Source organism: Alnus glutinosa, chromosome 11, assembly GCF_958979055.1.
Source record: "Alnus glutinosa chromosome 11, dhAlnGlut1.1, whole genome shotgun sequence".
Lineage (NCBI taxonomy): Eukaryota > Viridiplantae > Streptophyta > Magnoliopsida > Fagales > Betulaceae > Alnus > Alnus glutinosa.
In genome coordinates, this window is record NC_084896.1 from 5,821,226 (window position 1) to 5,839,087 (window position 17,862).

At 37.6% G+C, this 17,862-nt stretch overlaps 2 protein-coding genes across 3 annotated transcripts in view; both read right to left on the minus strand.

Moving 5' to 3' along the window:
• Positions 1-13,716, minus strand: part of LOC133881634 (uncharacterized) — a 37,051-nt gene extending 23,335 nt beyond the window's left edge. The window contains exons 1-14 of one of the 2 annotated variants that reach the window (XM_062320609.1): positions 13,429-13,716; positions 12,651-12,727; positions 12,308-12,407; positions 12,059-12,166; positions 10,482-10,598; positions 9,623-9,773; positions 8,500-8,747; positions 8,121-8,312; positions 7,492-7,568; positions 6,711-6,828; positions 4,808-4,891; positions 1,110-1,205; positions 872-973; positions 627-695 (exon numbers count right to left, since the gene is read on the minus strand). In XM_062320609.1, coding sequence (XP_062176593.1) covers positions 627-695; positions 872-973; positions 1,110-1,205; positions 4,808-4,891; positions 6,711-6,828; positions 7,492-7,568; positions 8,121-8,312; positions 8,500-8,747; positions 9,623-9,773; positions 10,482-10,598; positions 12,059-12,166; positions 12,308-12,407; positions 12,651-12,727; positions 13,429-13,470 — 1,581 coding nt within the window. In that variant the 5' untranslated portion in view covers positions 13,471-13,716. Of the gene's footprint in view, positions 1-626; positions 696-871; positions 974-1,109; positions 1,206-4,807; positions 4,892-6,710; positions 6,829-7,491; positions 7,581-8,096; positions 8,313-8,499; positions 8,748-9,622; positions 9,774-10,481; positions 10,599-12,058; positions 12,167-12,307; positions 12,408-12,650; positions 12,728-13,428 lie in introns of both variants that reach the window. The other variant, XM_062320608.1, reaches the window with a different exon arrangement.
• Positions 13,717-14,512: 796 nt separating this feature from the next.
• On the minus strand, positions 14,513-17,642 carry LOC133882437 (pentatricopeptide repeat-containing protein At2g17210). Its single transcript, XM_062321617.1, has one exon. It carries the CDS (start codon positions 17,223-17,225, stop codon positions 15,003-15,005), a length of 2,223 nt encoding a protein of 740 aa, XP_062177601.1. The 5' UTR covers positions 17,226-17,642; the 3' UTR covers positions 14,513-15,002.
• Between the last annotated feature and the right edge of the window lie 220 nt (positions 17,643-17,862).

Consider the following 17,862-nt stretch of genomic DNA (forward strand, 5'->3'; position numbering starts at 1 on the left):
CCTGTTATTTTTTAAGCCACACAGGTTGAATTTCATGGGGGGCAAAATTGGTACTGAAGGGCTTTAAAACGTGACATGCAACGCATTTGACCTCTTTTCTGTCTAAACTGACGGGCAAGAGGACGAAAGGTTTTAAGTGCCACACGTTGTTAACGTTAGAGGGTTCATCTACCAATTTTTAAACATTGGGCGTCAGATCGCCAATAGGTGGATACATCAAGGGGGTAAAGTGTAATTCCCCCATGATTTCCAAAGATGTGAGCCTTTTTTTTTTTATAAGTAAGAAAACTTTATTAAAGAAAGCGTAAGGCACCCCTAAGTACACAGGAACAACCAAAGCTAACGCAAAAACCCACAACACCAAGGCCCCAAAAAAAAAAAAAAAAAAAAAAAAACCAAAAACAAACTACTAAAGGACCCAACTACGAACAAGATGTGAGCCTTTTAAATACATGGATTTAGAAATATTAAGTATATAGTAGTTCTCATCCATAAAAGAGAAAAATTACAGTTACCGTAAAAAACATGAAACTACATAAGTATATCAAGGATCAATAGATAAAAAGTTTGTAATATTTCAAACGTAAAGCCACCCAAATTCTAAATAAAGCTAGTTGTAAGTTTACCTGAAAACAATACTCTGCATGCTGTATTCCTCCAAAGTCATCATAATTATCAGGATCCATTTTATAATACTATCAGAAAGAAAAAGCTAAGTTAAACAACAATGTAATGGTTGGAAAGTAACAAAAATAAAAATAAAACCCATCAAAAGAAAAAGTACCATCACACCACTCTACTGCCAGATATCTAACACAAGTACATATTCCACATGCAAAACACTATAAATGCAAAGAGAACATGTGAAAACCTGCAGAATACTTTGAGTGGCACAATCCCCACCAAGAGGCTTCAAGCAAATGTCAGTTAGAGATACCATTGAGCCTGAATAATTGGCAGAAATCCCATCAACCTGTCAAAATTGAGCAATGAACAAAGTAATCATCATCTATACTAAAGAGAACTGGGGTTTTTTTTTTTTTGTGGGTGGTTGGGGGGGAGGATGTTCACATAATTAAATTGAATTTAGCACGAACACTCAAGAGTACCTTTTTTTGTACTTCAAAGAGTAACTGAATATTATCCTCTGTAACGATACCAGGTGACTCGCCATGGTGTGGATCAGGCACGGTCGCTATTATGAGCTGAAACATATACAAACACCAACTGCATGTCAAGTATTTCATATAAAATTACAACGGTATATTTTATATTATGAAAAACAGGAAGAATATTTTTTGTAATGTAGAAGCAGTGCAGTATCAAGAAAAGAGTATGCCTTAACCCCAAACTATTGAGGACAAAAGGCCTTTCTCAGACACATTCTTTTTGCCCCAATAAGAATATTCTTACTCCGATTTTCTTTTAGGTTCTAATTGAAAATATTTTCACTAAAAATCAAAATATTACAACAGAAATCTAGGCATTGTGAGATCACAGAAGAGTAGACTCACATATATCTTTTGGAAAATTCATCCCAAAAGAAAAACTTTTTTTTTATATAAGTAACGTCAATTCTTTAATAAAGCGTAGAGGGGCACAATCCTAGTAAACAGGAAGTATACAAGAGAACCCCTAGTAGGAACGAACAGAAAATAAATTTAAAAAAATCTGCAAAGTAAAAACACTCAAGCTGTGATGAGCCACTATCCAAATATATAACATGTTAAGCAAACGCTTTCATAACTCCAACATCAATGTCTCTACATCTTCAAAGTGCCGCATATTCCGCTCCTAGCAAAGACACCACATTAAACACAACGGAACTAACTGCCAAACTTCCTTAGCTGGACCACACCCAAACGAAGCGCTCCAGTTAGTCAACAATTCCATCACCTTTTGTGGCATAACCCACTCTATCCCAAATAAAGTAAGAATGTAACTCCATAGATCGCGAGCAACTTCGCAATGAAGTAGCAGATGTTCAATGGACTCCCCACTCTTTTTACACATACAGCACTACTCAATCACCACGACATTCCTCTTTTGCAGATTGTCATGTGTCAAAATTTTACCTAACACTGCTGTCCATACAAAAAATGCCACCATCGCCGGAGCCTTAACACGCCAGATACAAGAAAATGAAGGGCCATCTTTTCTATTTAACACTTCATAAAAGGACTTCACTTCAACTAGACCCTTGTTGGAGAGGCTCCAAACTAACCTATCATCCTCTCCATGTCGAACCGAAATAGAATAAAGCCACGCAAAGAAAGAAAGTACCAACTACATCTCCATCTCCCAATCCTGGATTGGACGCATAAATATGACATTCCACTAAGTAACTCCATTTTGAACAACCAAATTATCTGCCACCCTCGCATCTTTACTCCTAGCAATACTAAACAAAACTGGAAAAAAATTGCTTCAAAGATCTATCCCCATGCCACAAATCATGCTAGAAACTTACATGTGACCCAACCCCAACCTCAAAATGCACAAGGTTATGAAACTTATCCCACCCCCTTCTAATATGTTTCCACACGCCCACTCCAAAAGTACCCAACACCTCTTTAGAACACCACCTACCCCTTAGACTCCCAAATTTGACTTCAATCACCATTCTCCATAAACATAAGAAAAAGATTTTTTTGTCAATTCAAGTAAACAATTATACTCAAATGCAGCAATTGTTGATGAAACTCTGTCCAAAGAAGCCACCAAGCTTGTTCATATTCTTCTATAGGCCTAGTTTTTACACCATCTTCACCAGGTGGCTTCCTACATCTATTTTCTATTGACTCTATCCTTGTAGTGATGCCCTCACTAGGTCCCATCAAAAAGAAAAACGGCAAACACTTGTTTTGGTCCCTGAAGATTACAAAAAGTTCTAATTTAGTCTCTAACATTTGGGATGTCATTGTGGAAAAGATGGAGCATTGGTTGGCCAGTTGGAAACAGATGTATCTTTCCAAAGGCAGCAGGGTCACCCTTATTAAGAGCACACTTTCCAACCTACCTACATACTTTTTGCCCCTCTTCCCCATCCCTGCTAGTGTGGCTAATCGCATTAAGAAACTCCAACGAGACTTTCTATGGGGAGGGATTGGTGATGAATTTAAATATCACCTTGTTAGCTAGGCTAAGGTTTGCACCCCAATCTCTAAGGGAGAGTTGGGTATCCGTAACTTAAGAATGTTCAACCGCGCTCTTCTAGGTAAATGGCTGTGGCGCTTTGGTATTGAGAGAGATGGTTGGTGGAGAACTGTGGTAGATTCCAAATTTGGTTGTTTACGGGGCGGATGGTGCTCCCACTTCCTACAGGAGCTTTTGGGGTGGGATTATGGAAAAATGTTAGAAAAGGTTGAGAGACTTTTTCAGGCTACACCAGATTCGAAGTGGGAGATGGAACTAGGATTAGCTTTTGGCACGATCTGTGGGCCGGGAATATGACTCTCAAGGCAGCTTTTCCAGCCCTGTTTGGTATAGCCACTGCTAAGGACGCCTCTGTTGCAAATAACCTAGAGTTCTTGGGTGGTTCCAACCAATAGAACGTGAGCTTTACTAGAGAAGCGCATGATTGAGAGGTGAATATTTTTGCTTCTTTCTTCCAGATGTTGCGTTCAATTATAGTCAAAAGAAGTAGCAAAGACAAGCTTTAGTGGGTCCCTTCCAAAAAAGGCCTTTTCAAGGTCAAGACTTTTTTTCACTCCTTGACTCGTACTATAAATGCTCACTTTCCTTGGAAGTGTGTGTAGTGGACCCAAGCCCCCTCAAGGGCGGCCTTCTTTTCATGATCGGCGGCTCTTGGAAAGATCCTCACCTTGGACAATCTCAAAAAGCGTCATGTTATCGTGATAAATAGATACTGCATGTGCAAGAAGACGGAGGAGTCCGTGGACCATCTCCTTCTCCATTGCGATGTGGCTCCTGCCTTGTAGTACTCTCTTTTCAGTCGCTTTGGGTTCTCTTGGGTTATACCACGACGAGTTATCGATCTGCTTGCTTGTTGGTAGTCTTCGGGCCAATCAAGGAGTGTTACGGTGTGGAAAATGGCGCCCACTTTTGGTACTTATGGAATGAAAGAAATAACCGGAACTTTGAAGACTTAGAGAAGACCCCTGAGGAACTTTTATCCTCATTCTATCAGACTTTGTATCTTTGGACCAAGGGTTATGTGTTCCCCTTATCGTTTAGCTTTCTTGATTTCCTTACTAGTTTCTCTAGTTAGGAGTTTCCTTTTGTCTCCCAGTGTACGAAGGGGCGCCTCACGCTTTTAATGAGATTGACTTATTACTTAAAAAAAAAAAAAAATTGAAAAGTTGCAATCAAGTACTTCTACATGTCTCAATAATGCCAATAAATGACGTGTCATCTTAAATAGTGGCTTGACTTAATGATGATTTGGCAACTGGAATTTCACAAAGAAGTTTTGGAAGAGTAGGGATGAGGAGCACAAAGCGGAAGAAGAGGATTACGCAGAAATAGATCTTTTCAGACAACTAAAGAGAACAAAAAGGTTGCGCAGACTTCTGGTTGCCAACATCATTAAGTCATGCTATATTGTCTGCCTTCATTGTGATAATTTAAATAATTTAAGGATACGGTTAGCACTTTTTAAATGTTAGGGATCAAATTAAAACTTCTAGTAAACTTCAAGGACAAAAGTAAATGTTTGCCCAAAAAGAAGATTTTCCTTTTTTTCTTTTTTACATAAATGAGTAAATATAAATATTAGCGACCATATTATAAACGATCATAAAGGATCATTGACAAAGAAAGTAAATCATAAGAGCAATGTTCAAACCTGTTCAATTCTGTAGAAGGGGGCAAGGTGGGTGTCGAAGAATTGTTTCTCTTCTGCTGCCTTACTTCCACGACCAACCCATAACTGCAGTGTACAGAGAAGTTTGTTATACAAATTCAAAACATAATAGAGAGGCTCAATTCTCACCAGATTCTGGAAAGAAATCATTATCTAACAAGATAACTAAGAAACAGTTCCTAAATCCTCATGTTATAAGACTAGGACAATCAGCAGGGGAATAAAAATTCAGTCAAGATTTGTTTCTCTGGGGTACCAAAGCAAGTATGAAATGAATATGATCATAAAGTCCCAAGCAATGAAACCTCAAAAAGAGCCTAACCCAACTTAAATGGATAGCTTCCTTTTCATCTAATAGACTGGCCAATACGTCATCATTATCTTCCAAATTATTATTCGTAATAAAAATAATCTCCTCCAAAGTCTTTTCCCTCCAAAATGTTGTGGTGCCTATGGAGAAAAATGAATGATAGAAATTTTAAGGACCGTGAAAAGACTTTGGAGAAAAATAAATCTTTATTTTTCAACACATTGTATCTTTGGACAGCTGTTTTTGTTTCTTCTTTGGTGACTAGTTATCATAATTTTCTAACTTCTCTTGAATACTTCTTGTATACCTGGAGGCGCCTTACGCTTTTAATGATATCTCGACTACTTATCAAAAAAAAAAAATATAGCTCCATGAGCAAAAAGCTCATGTCATGATAATCGAGCAATTAATGAGTAGTCAGCACATAATGCAGCTTAATTAGTAAAGTCCAACTCTATGGATGCATGCACGGGTAAATGATCCATCGCTGAGACAGCAAGGAAGCAACAACCCCTAATGAGGCTAGAGCAAGGCTGAACTGAAAATAAACTGCATTGTTGCTTGTGTCATAAAGACCATGGAGCAGGCAACTGACAGCAAAATGACAGGCAGAACAAATAGGAGAACTGCAAGCATAGCTTCAATACAACAAGTGTAGGAAAGTCCCTACGCCTACAAGCTCAACACTTGGCTTTGAAGGACTTTTGGGAGAGAATCTCTGAGATGTATCCGGGGGTGACTGAGGAACAGAGACAGAGGTTCATTGAAATCTAGGGCAAGATGATAGAGCGCAAAAAACACGAAAGTAAGAGGGAGCTTCGGAATCTACAAAGTTCCGTCAATTACGGACACATTAAAGCTTCTTCGAGGTGTAGGAAAGACAAGGCCATTAGGTCGTAGGGTTGTATATCTTGGGGGTTCTTGTGGGTTGTTCGCTGGTGCTTTTTCAGTTTTTAGGTTTTTCTTTATTTTTTTTGGGTGCGTTGCTTGGGTTCTTTAGTAGGTTGTCTTTTGGGTGTTATTTCGGTTTCTAGGTTTTGTCTTGGGGTCTTTTTGTTGGGTTTTTGTACGGGTCTTTTCAGGTCAGCTTTGGCTCTCCTGTGTATACTTCCTGTGTACGTAGGGGCGCCTTACGCTTTCTTTTCTATAAAATTTTACTTATCAAAAAAAAAACATCTACTGAAAACAAAAGACTTGAGACTTTTACAAGCCTAAGGGGTACAATTTTATCCTTGTTAGAATCACAACTTATCCTAAAAGCTTAAGCTAATAAGAAATAGTATATTTAAAACATTTAATTATTTTTCTACGACTCCCCCTCATGTGGGTCCAGTCATGATTTGTAGTTAGGAGCTATGCTCTGAGACCATGTTAAATCACAACTTATCTCAAAAACTTATAATAATAGAAAATAGTAGATTTAATTATTCAATTATTTTTCCAACAATCATAATTAATTAATCATGAATAACATTTAAACACACAGTAAAGAAAACCCCTGATATGAACGCAGTTGGTTCATGAAGGTTAATCTCTTCTAGATGCTATGAAATAATTAAGATGACAATAAGATACCTTCTCCGGCCGAGTCTCCACCTTGAAACCAATTAAACCTATACAAAGCAAAAGAACAATAGCCAACGAGGAACAGAGCACAAGAGTGGGATTTCTAGCAACCCAAATTCCGTATCTCCTGGAAGCAACACCAGAAGTGATTCAGTAGACATATTATTTGTAAGGAATATAATAATAGTGGGTTTAGATTAGACTTTATGATGGGTATTTTAGTTAAGTGAGTTAGTGGGTTGAACTTCTCTCTTAGTTGGTTAGTTGACTTAGCTGTAATAACCAAATGGGTCTATATAAAGAGGCCCAATCTATAGGAAGAGGCATTGAAGAAATTAGTGAAATTGTATTGTTTTCCTTTGGAGGCCCAAGACACCTCGAATAGCCTTTGATCTTTCAATTCTAATCAATTCCATTTACGTTTTTCATTCAAGGATTACCATCCCGTCTTTCATCTATAACCATATCATTTCCATTAACATTCCAATTACAGAACCATAAATCCCAGAAATTAGAAAGACCATTACACTATTTATGCTAAAGCCAGGGGTGGAACTAGAATTTTAGGTTTTGGGGGGTAAAAAAATTGGTGAGGTAAAAATTTGATTTTAAAAGGGTTATAGGGGTAATTTTTTAAAAAGAAAATAATAATAAATAAATAAAATGGGGAAGATCTTGTGGCCTGGGGGGGCTGCCACCATGTAGTTCCGCCCCTGGCTAAAGCAACGGTAGAATTCCTGACCACAAAATTCAGCCTACATATCCTAGAAGCAATGGTAGAGCTGCTGACCTGTAAAAGCTTGACATATACCCTTGAACAATAGAAAGTTGTAAGCCATTTGAACCTTGAGGGCCCATATCTTGCACCTGATGGTCATGGTATATAAGGAAACAGAGTCAAGAAATACAAAGAAATATTTGCACACACTGTAAAGACAGAACCACAAGTTTAAACCCAAGTATCCAAAAAGTATATTGCTAAAAGCAGCAATCATACATAAAGTCAATTTCGCTACAACCTAGAATAATGCTTTTCTTGGTTCAACTCATGTAAGCCTTAATGGAGCCAGCTAAGTGAATTCCCTTTTCAACTTAATGGAGCCAGCTAAGTGAATCCTTTTGTCCACTCAGCCTTACCTAAGGCCACATATTTGTCACACATTAGTGATATAGCCTTCTGTATTAATTCTACCTATGTCATTTTCCTGTCATTCCGCATACCAAGATTATTACGTTCACACATAGGAAGCAGCTCTTCCAACCATAAAACTAACAGTGTCCTATGGTCATCAAGCAAACTAGACACAACTACATCATGACATTCAACACAAATCCAAATACTGACCATAAAAGGCATGCTATAGAAAGGGGCAAAATCACTGGAAATTAGGATATAAGATGAAAGTAATCAAAATCCACCTTTGCAAAAAGCTTCTCATTCTTTCGCAGGTTATCAATATCAATTTCACCATCATCTGCAACATTCAACAATGGTTCCAGGCTAGATGGATGCCTCCTCCTTTCTCTCTTCTGGTTAAACAAACCCCATCCAAAGAATGCAGAAACTAAAACAATATACAGGATCACTAACGAAAGTTCAACACATGTGACCTGCAAGCATCAAAAAATGGCATCCAAGTCAATGAAATGTATTAGAAGGCCATATTTGTATAAGGAGTTATTAATTACTAACTGAGTACTTCATTCATCATTTAATCATCAAAACTGTGAGATCTCAGCCATCCTAAAACAGAAAAGAAAAAAATCAAGTAAAGGAATTGATCTACACTGCATCTACCTTAACTGATCCAATTCTAATTGAGCAGGAATCTTCTTTGTGTGGAGTAGGCGGTTCTAAATTAGAGCACACAGGAGATAAAGGGCAATCGCCACAAGAGCAACCCAGTGAGGTGTCACCACATGGATACGTGGAAACATTCATTAGCATCATTGCAGATGAATCAGGAACACTTGACTTAAAATTAATGACATAAGGTGAACCAGGAAAACCAGGGGCTGCTTTCTGACCGATAAATGCAAACCATTCTGGAAAAAATAAATGGAGATAGAAACATTAAAACTTGGAGAAAGTATAATAATTAAGTAGAAAAAGGGATGCAGATTCAAATTTGAACATGACACTTGGCCAGAATATATGCAGCATCAACTTGAACTCAGTTTTATGCAGCAGAAACTTGAACTCAGTGTTACATACACAAACCAGAAGAACGCAAAATTTGAGCTCACTAATATACAATTTCTTTCAATTGATAAAGACGCAGAGGATTTTTCTTTTCTTATTTTTGAGTTTGATAATACAGGCATTATTATGATTTTTTTTTTTTTTTTTAAAAAAAAAAAATGCTTGTGTGGTCATGGGCTGATTTATTGATGCTTTAATCAATATACAGTCAAAATTGTGTTCCCTACAATTATTGAAGTGATTGCACAAGATCTGGACTGTCAAGTCTACCAATTTCACTAATTTGTAATCTTATATGGCCAGGTCATAACGATCATTAGGCTTGGACCTGCATAATGATCCTATTTTACAATAAATCTGAACCCCACCCATAAACACCCCTAACAGAGTAGTGAAAACACATTGTTATAAATTACTAATTAATCCTACACAAGTCCATCTTTGTGAACAAGCCCACCATTTCCATTTATTTGTTATTCCCATTACCCAAGGTCTAAACTCTCTGCCTTAGGACGAGAGAATTACCCCTACTTAATAGTAATCGCCCTAACCAACAATGTCAAGTGTAAGTAATGTCATTTCTAACTCATCAATAGATGTAGTGAAACTGTACAGGAAGAGTTGAAAACAACATCAGTTATATTGCAAAAACTTTAGACGGTGACTGTGTTCATAGCATGCTTATAAACCCTCCACCCTCCACATGATAGCATCTCACCTTTAAAATTTTTAGCACCGGCACCAATAAAGTCTATGGCCCTTGTATTCATAGTGCCAAACTTTACATCCTTGCAGGAGTCAAAAAGCTCTTCACCAAAAGTATCAGTTACAAAAAAGTCAATTCCATCCACAGTCATGTTGCCATCAACCTGAAGCAAAACATTGATGTAATAATAACCACGAAAATGATAAGTACATGGATTTCACATAAGCTGGATATATCATATGAAAGGTTGCAATCATGATTACAAGATAAACTTAGAAATAGTAACTCAAGTCCTCATTTCATAAATGAAATGCATATATAACATAATTATAGGGTCGACAAGCATGGACATGGCTTCATAATATAATGACATTCGGAGAAAACTGTTGAGCTTATTACTGGTTAAGGCAACTCTTATTAGCATTAGATCAGATACTGCCATCAAAACACCAGCCTGTATTGGCGAGTTATGACAGCGTAGTCAACTTACATGGCAGCAGTGAAGGGGTGTGATTTTCCAAGAAAAGTATAAAAGAAATAAATCAGATGTGACACCCAAGTTACAAGGAAAACATAAATGAAATTTGAGCAGTAAGTTCATGTCAGATGTTTCATTCATTTTTAGTCCACACCATTGTTGTCCTCAAAAGAGGTCTTGGGGGTGAGGGAGGAGGGGAATCAACCAAACCATATATAAGGCTGGAAACATCCCCACAAAGCCTTTTATCCAACAATATAAAGGCAGTTTTGAAGCCAGTAAGCATAAAATATGTGTGTAAGCATTTTATTAGGGGGAAAAAAAGTCTCCTATAACTAGTAAATCTGAAATGCTGTAAAGATTCTCTGCATAGCATTCATCAGTATGCCTGACCTCGGAGGTAGAAGTAACATTGATGAATAGACTCTGATTTGGAGAACATGAAAGCTCACAGAAAAGATTCAAGAAGTTCCTCAAGCATGCTGGACAGCCCACAAGAAATGGTATTGCCTGCCACAGATTGCATTCATTACAACTACAGAGTACACAAATGACATCATTTGGACAAATTTTTGTTAGGCAGATATTAATATGAATAGAAATGTGTGCCATGCTCTTAGCTAAACAAGCCCCATGCTAAGTCCTCATTATAACCATTTAGCATGGCACATACCATAAATGCATAATTGCTTCGAGAATAATTTTCTTTGATAAGTAAATAATCATTTTATTAAATAGAGGAGAATGCTCCAATAAACAGGAATATACTAAAGCAAATCCAAATGACTTACAATCTGAAATTTAAAAGATCAGCAAATTCTAGAGAAGTGGCATAAAACATTACCTAGCACAGACATGCAAACATAAAGAGGTCTATAGAATAAAGATGCAAGTGAAATCATGTTAAATCACCACTTATCCCAAAAACTTAAGCTTATAAGAAATGATAAATTTAATCATTTAATTTACATTTTAACACTATCATTCATGTGTGGGCTTAAACTCTCCCTTAATAAGTGAGTCCCAACATGTAGAATATTTAATTGAAATAGGAGGTAAATGACGGATACAATGTTCAAACTCAAGACCTTTGCTCTTGTATCAAGTTAAATCACCATTTATCCCAAAAGATTAAGCTTATAAGAAATGATGAATTTAATCATTTAATTTATATTCTAACAAATCAAAGTGAGTTTAACGCCTTCACAAGTCTGACTATTTCTTTCTCTCTAAATTAGCCACATAAGGAACAACAGAATAGACTTCCAGATTTAACTACTTTCAGAATAACCATATTTTCCTTACCAACAAGTCAACAATCATACTTGGCTTCAAGAATAATACTAACAGATTATATTGAAAAACCGCATTTCAAACATAGATATTGGACCACATGACACACTTACCTCTATGTTGAAATAGAATTTGGTGACCTAAGAAATTTCACTATAGGAGGGTATCTTAAAGAAGTAAGCTTCAAAATCTAAGAGGCACCAAAAGAAGCAAACAGATTGACTATCCCCAAAGCAGAAGCAAGAGAGACAAACTAAGAGATTTTTCTTTTCTTTTTTTTTTTTTTCTTTTTTTTTTTTTTTGGGGTATCTTAAAGAAGTAAGCTTCAAAATCTAAGAGGCACCAAAAGAAGCAAACAGATTGACTATCCCCAAAGCAGAAGCAAGAGAGACAAACTAAGAGATTTTTCTATTCCCATTACCAAAAGCCTTATATGATAGAAATATTATGAGATTTGACATGTTAATCTTGAAGCAATAACAAGCACGAAACATCTACTCAAAGGACAATTAGACAAAAGTGCAGGTTAGCTATTGATTTCCCAGGGAAAGTGTCAATGTAATTACATAATTAGAGATATAATGAATGTCAATAATTAATACTTATTTTCATATATAAATATATATGTACATATATTTGTTTGTGTGTGTGTGTGCGCGCAAGTGGTGAGGTCTTACTTGCTGAACTTGTGCCCGCAATGTGTCAAACTGAGCCTCCGTACAACACACATTTCCACTTATTGTTGGACACAAGCTTTGGATTTTTGCAGAAAGCAAGTCATCAGGCTGCAAAGCATATGAATGAGTCATAACACCCATCAATGCAGGATATGCATATGTTAGAAGTCACTTTCAAGGGAAATATGAGGAAAATATATTTTTCAATCCTGATGCACATGTCCCATGGACTAGCTATGAATCATGTACCTTCACAGATGGGGAACCATAAGGACAGTTCAAAACTTTCCCATCGCTGCGTTCTCCACATATATCATACATTGCACAGTATTCTTTAGAATGCCTTTCCCTAACCAGCAGACCAAAATTATGTTATTCCTTGTATAAGAGAAATAGAAGGCAATGTTAAACCTAAAGGCCAACTCAGCAGTTACACAGAAATTAACATACACCTTGATCAGTGGGTAATCAAGAATATAGACACAAAGCAGATAGAGAGAGCAAATCTATCTATCTTATAACATATTATCATTCATCAACGAGAAACCCAATCCTTTCAGATAGGTTAAGCTTTCAAATAAAGTTGCATTACCCAGATTTTACATCCGATATCAGAAGAACACCTGAATCAGTCTTCTCAGCTCTCAGCAAAGAAGTAAAAGTAATCACCTACAAAAACAAGAAATTACCCATTTAATAACAATTATAAAGCGCACAACATTGGCCAGCTACAGCATGTATGCAGTATCCCTTATTGGCCAGCAACTAAAAACCTGAATATATATGAGATAATGAAAGCATTACTACATGCTCAACTATTACTCATAACCCAAGTACACAAAGGGCACTCCATTTTTCTCCAAGTACATCCAAATCACAAATTAATTTCCAAAGTTTCAATTCAACAAGCTATGCTCTAGAAGCAACCACTCCTCTTAACAAAATTAATAAATAAGAACATAAAAATAATTTAGTTAACCCACCAAAGAATTCATCTAACACAGATGATCAATGAGTTTCAAAAATAAAGACACAATCACTGAACCAACCCTTATCTTACACTTTATGTCTGACCAATTAAACCTATGAAACTTAAAAAACTCAGCTGCCACAAATGATCAAAAGTTTTTTTAAAAAAAAAAAAAAAACCAAAGTTACTGAATCAAGTATACCCATTAAACGCTTTAGAGAATTCAAGAGCTGTTATTGCAGTCCACCCACCTAGATTCTTCTTTTTATTTAATTAAAAAATAATAATAAATAAACAAATAAAGTAACCAAAAACACGATGGAACTGATTCAAACCAAAAGCCACCCATCAATGACAGAAAAAGAATAAGAACAAAGAGAAAGGGACACTGAGTTCTTACCTGGAACAGAGTAACAGCAACGAGCAGACCTGAAGAGGCCATAACTCCTCGTTTTTTTTTTGTTTTTTTTTTAGCAAACTTGATGTATCCGAGGAAAACAGAGCGCTCTTCCTCGTACGGCACAACTCATGAAACAAAGTAAAAAAGGTGGTAAAAGCAATGAGAGACGAGTGCTTTGGTGGGTTACTGTTGCAGTTACAGTTACTTCTTCGTTTGGAAGGGTTGGGTTTGCTTCGCAGTGGAGAAATCAGAAATCAGAAATGAGAATGAGGGAAAGTCGTAGACACACAAAAATCGTGTGTGTTTAATGCAAATTAATGAGGAACGGACACGCAACATAATTACGTGGTTGATGACTCACTCGTTACTTCAAAACGCACCGTTTTTTATTTTCGGGTTTGGTAAAGGATCGCAGGCCCAAACGAGTCACGGTTTCCAATCCGTGCCCATTTAGAATGGACCGGCGTTTGTGACCACTGACCGGGATCCCCTGCCGGAAAATTTCACTTGACCATTTTAATTGGGTAAAAAATTGTGAGGGAGCTTATGGGCCCTGTTCTCATTGTTTGAGTAGGGGATTTTTGTCCGAGCACGGAGGCTCATTGTCCGAGCAAGTTACTCGGTCTTCTCAAGAGCTCTACAATTTTGGGTAAGAGATTGTAGAGAATTCACATCCGGCATTGATTTGTATCATCAGAAATGCTACATATAATTTCAAGTGTTTTTATTTTTTGATGTGACAGTAAAAATTACCATTGAATTTTGAAAATTAATGGTGACTTTCAAGGACACATCTAAAAATAAACACTTAAAAATACATGTAGCATTTTTCTTGTATCATAGCACATCTCTTGACCCATGAACAACTTGGAGTTTGGCTTTTCTTTTTCTTTTTTTCTTTTTTTTTCCTCCATAGTTGGAGCAAGTATTGTATCATATAAAAAATGACTTAAATCTCAATAGTTATTTCTAAGTTAAATTATTAAGATTTAATAATAACGACATTTATCATCTCTATTATCACAGTATTTACCATATCAGTAATTACCCTATTTTATCACATTTTAAAAATGATAAATATTAATGGGATAAAATATTGATTATTTAAATTAAAAATAATTATTGAAACTTAGAAGAATTTTACATGAACTGGAATATTGCCTAATGCTGAGAATTTATGAACGAAAGAGAGAGTATTTGAGAAGCAAGAATGACAATCGAGATGCAGACTGATCACTTGCCTTGTTTCCAACTTTTCTTCAAATTTAAGCGTTGAAGCTTTCCAACTTGATGCTCTAATCGTGGAGACTCATGCTATTGTGCCCTGTTGAAGTCATTCATGAAGGTGGCTGCTATTAAGCAATCATGTGCATGAATCATGAATGTGGTAGCTATATCATGTCTTGAGCATGATAAGTATAGGCTCCTGGCAGATTCTTTGAGTCGTGTCCACTACACGATTGTTCCTCTATGGCATGTGCTTCTCACGTATTTAAAAGACATATGGCATTTTTATAAATTAGATCGGAAGAAATTACTCCAACATGATTCAAAAGAACTATAATTATGTACTCTCAGCATTCGATGACCAGTAAATTCTTGTCAATCTTCATACAGCTATGCAGCTGGTCAAGTATTTCACTGGCTTGTGGATGGGACCTTTCCCCAGCCAAAAATCTACACGCCCTGTTGTTAACATGCACCAAGCTGTAACCAGCAACAACCCTCACCCCTCTCTCCTTCGCCAACCTTCTCATCCTCGCAGCATCAACCCATAATCCACCTGATGCGTACATGCTCGACGCCAGCAAATAACCAGCTGAATTCAAAGGCTCCATCTCAAGAACATGAGAGACAGCTCCTGCGCCGAGCTCACTATTTCCATGACTTCTACAAGCACTCAAAAGTGCCCCCCAAACACTGGCACCTGCAGCCTCCAGACCTTGATCAGGCAACTTCTTGATTAAATCCATTGCACAATCAAGTTTTCCTGCCCGACCCAACATGTCAACCACGCATGAGTAATGTTCCAATCCAGGCTCAACCCCGCAATCCTGACGCATCGAATTGAAAAAATAAAGCCCCTCTTCAACTAACCCGCCGTGACTACAAGCAGATAGCACTGAAAGAGCTGTCACAGCATTTGGCTGGACTCCGTGTTGTTTCATTTCAGCAAGCAAAGCTAAGGCTTCACGTGCAAACCCATTCATTCCATATGCTGCTATCATGGCGCTCCAGGAAACAACATTCTTTTCAGGAATTTGCTCAAAGGCCTTCCTTGAGTCTTCTATTGCCCCACACTTGGAGTACATCTCAACTATTGCAGTTCCAACTGCCACTTCTGCTTCCAAGCCTCTTCGAATTGAAATTCCATGAGCCCACTTCGACTTTCTCAGTTCAGCTGAAGCTGAACAAGCATCAAGAAGATTGATAATGGCAACCGCATTGAGCTTCTCCTGTGCATCATGACTCATCTCTTGGAAAACAGCTATTGCTTCATCAGGATTGCCGCAGTAGGTGAACCCTGCAATCATGGTGCTCCAAGAAACCACATCTCTTCTCTCCATCCCATCAAAAAGGTCCCATGCCAGCTCAACAAGATCACATTTTGCATAAGCATCAATTAGAGAATTCAGCACCAGTTCATTTGATTCATATCCCCGCCGCACTATTACACAGTGGACTGACTTGCACTGAAACGGCTGCACAAAGTACTTGCAGGTCTGAAGAATATTGACAAGAGTCACTTCATCTGCCTCAATTCCTTCCTTCCCCATCGAATAAAACAGAGATAGAGCTTCCAAATGCTTCTTATTTAGGACAAAACCAGATAAAATAGAATTCCATGAGACATTGTTCCTCTGAGACATCTCATTGAAGACTTTAAAGGCAGAATCAGCATCATAACACTTTGAATACATATCAATTAAAGAATTCCCAACATACAGATCAAACCCAAAACCTCTACTGATCACTAACCCGTGAACCACCCTCCCCATATAAAACTGCCCTAAACTAGTGCAGGCTTTAAGTACACTCACCATAGTTATAGCATCTGGCTCAATGGAAACATCAGATACCATCTCCTGAAACACCTGTAAACCAACCTGAGCTTTCCCACTTCGCACATAACCACCAATTATCACACTCCAAGAGATGACATCTTTGTCACACATTTCATCAAACATTCTCCAAGCACTCTCCATGTCAGCCTCTGCATACATGCTCAACAAAGAGTTCTGAACAGAACCAATGGAGAAAAACCCACTCTTAATTACGTAACCATGTACTTCCATTCCCTCAAGCTTAGCTCTAAGACTTTGACACGCCTGTATTACAAGCACCACGGTGGAATTGCTGGGCTCAAACCCAGCAACCCTTGCATTCATAAACCACTGCAACCCTTCTTGTAAAGCTCCCTGAACAAGAAACCCACGTATCATTATATTCCAAGAGACTGAATCTCTGCTCCTCATGCAGTTAAACACACCAAATGCAGAACCCAGGTCTCCACACTTCCCGTACAAGTCCATGGTGGAGTTACTAACGGAAGTGAACAATTCAAATCCCTGCTTAACCAAGCATGCATGCATGGACTTTCCACATATAAAGGAGACGTTGGAACATGCTTTGAGAATGGAAGGGAAAACTGAAGGGTCTGTAAGGTGAACCCCAGCGTTTTTCATTTCCTGATAGTGGGAAAGAACTTCTTCCCATTTCCCAGTAGTTGACGACTCCTTGATTCTTGATATCCAATCTGGGAGCTTTGAGGGTAGGTGAATGGTTGGGAAGCGCATTGCCAAGAAGCAAAATGCATGCACTCGTTAGTGGGAAGCTCATTCAAGACGTATACTTGGGTTGTTGCTAATTTTACTAATATTCCATGTTAATGTTAATTGATCGGCAGATGTCATGCATTATTTTATAGTTTAAGCGGACTTAAACTATCATTGCATGCTCCTGTTAAACGGATACTCCATTGAAGTATATTCGTGTTGCAGGAGCTAGCTCATTTGGCAAGGTTGCGGACAGCGGAAATGAGAATTCCTTCATCTCCGGATAGTAGGCAAAGGAGAGGTTTGTCCTTTTAAACTCTGAAATGAGATTTCTAGCTCACTCTGAAATGAGATTTCTAGCACGATGAGCTTCGTTTAATAACCATTTTTAATTCACTCCTAACACAACAACACGGGGAAGGTGGTTAAATGTAGTAATTCGTGTTCGCATGTCGAATTCAGGCCATGTTGAGATATAAATATAAGACTATATAGGTTAACATAACCCGGCCTATTTAATTAAATAAGTCAAACTCCTTAACTCTAATCCGCCAATTTCGTATCAAGTCTACAGGTCGCATCAAAAATTGTCAACCCTAATGTTGCATTTTAGGTTCGGGTCGTATTAAGGCTTAAGTATACGTCTACATAGGTCAAC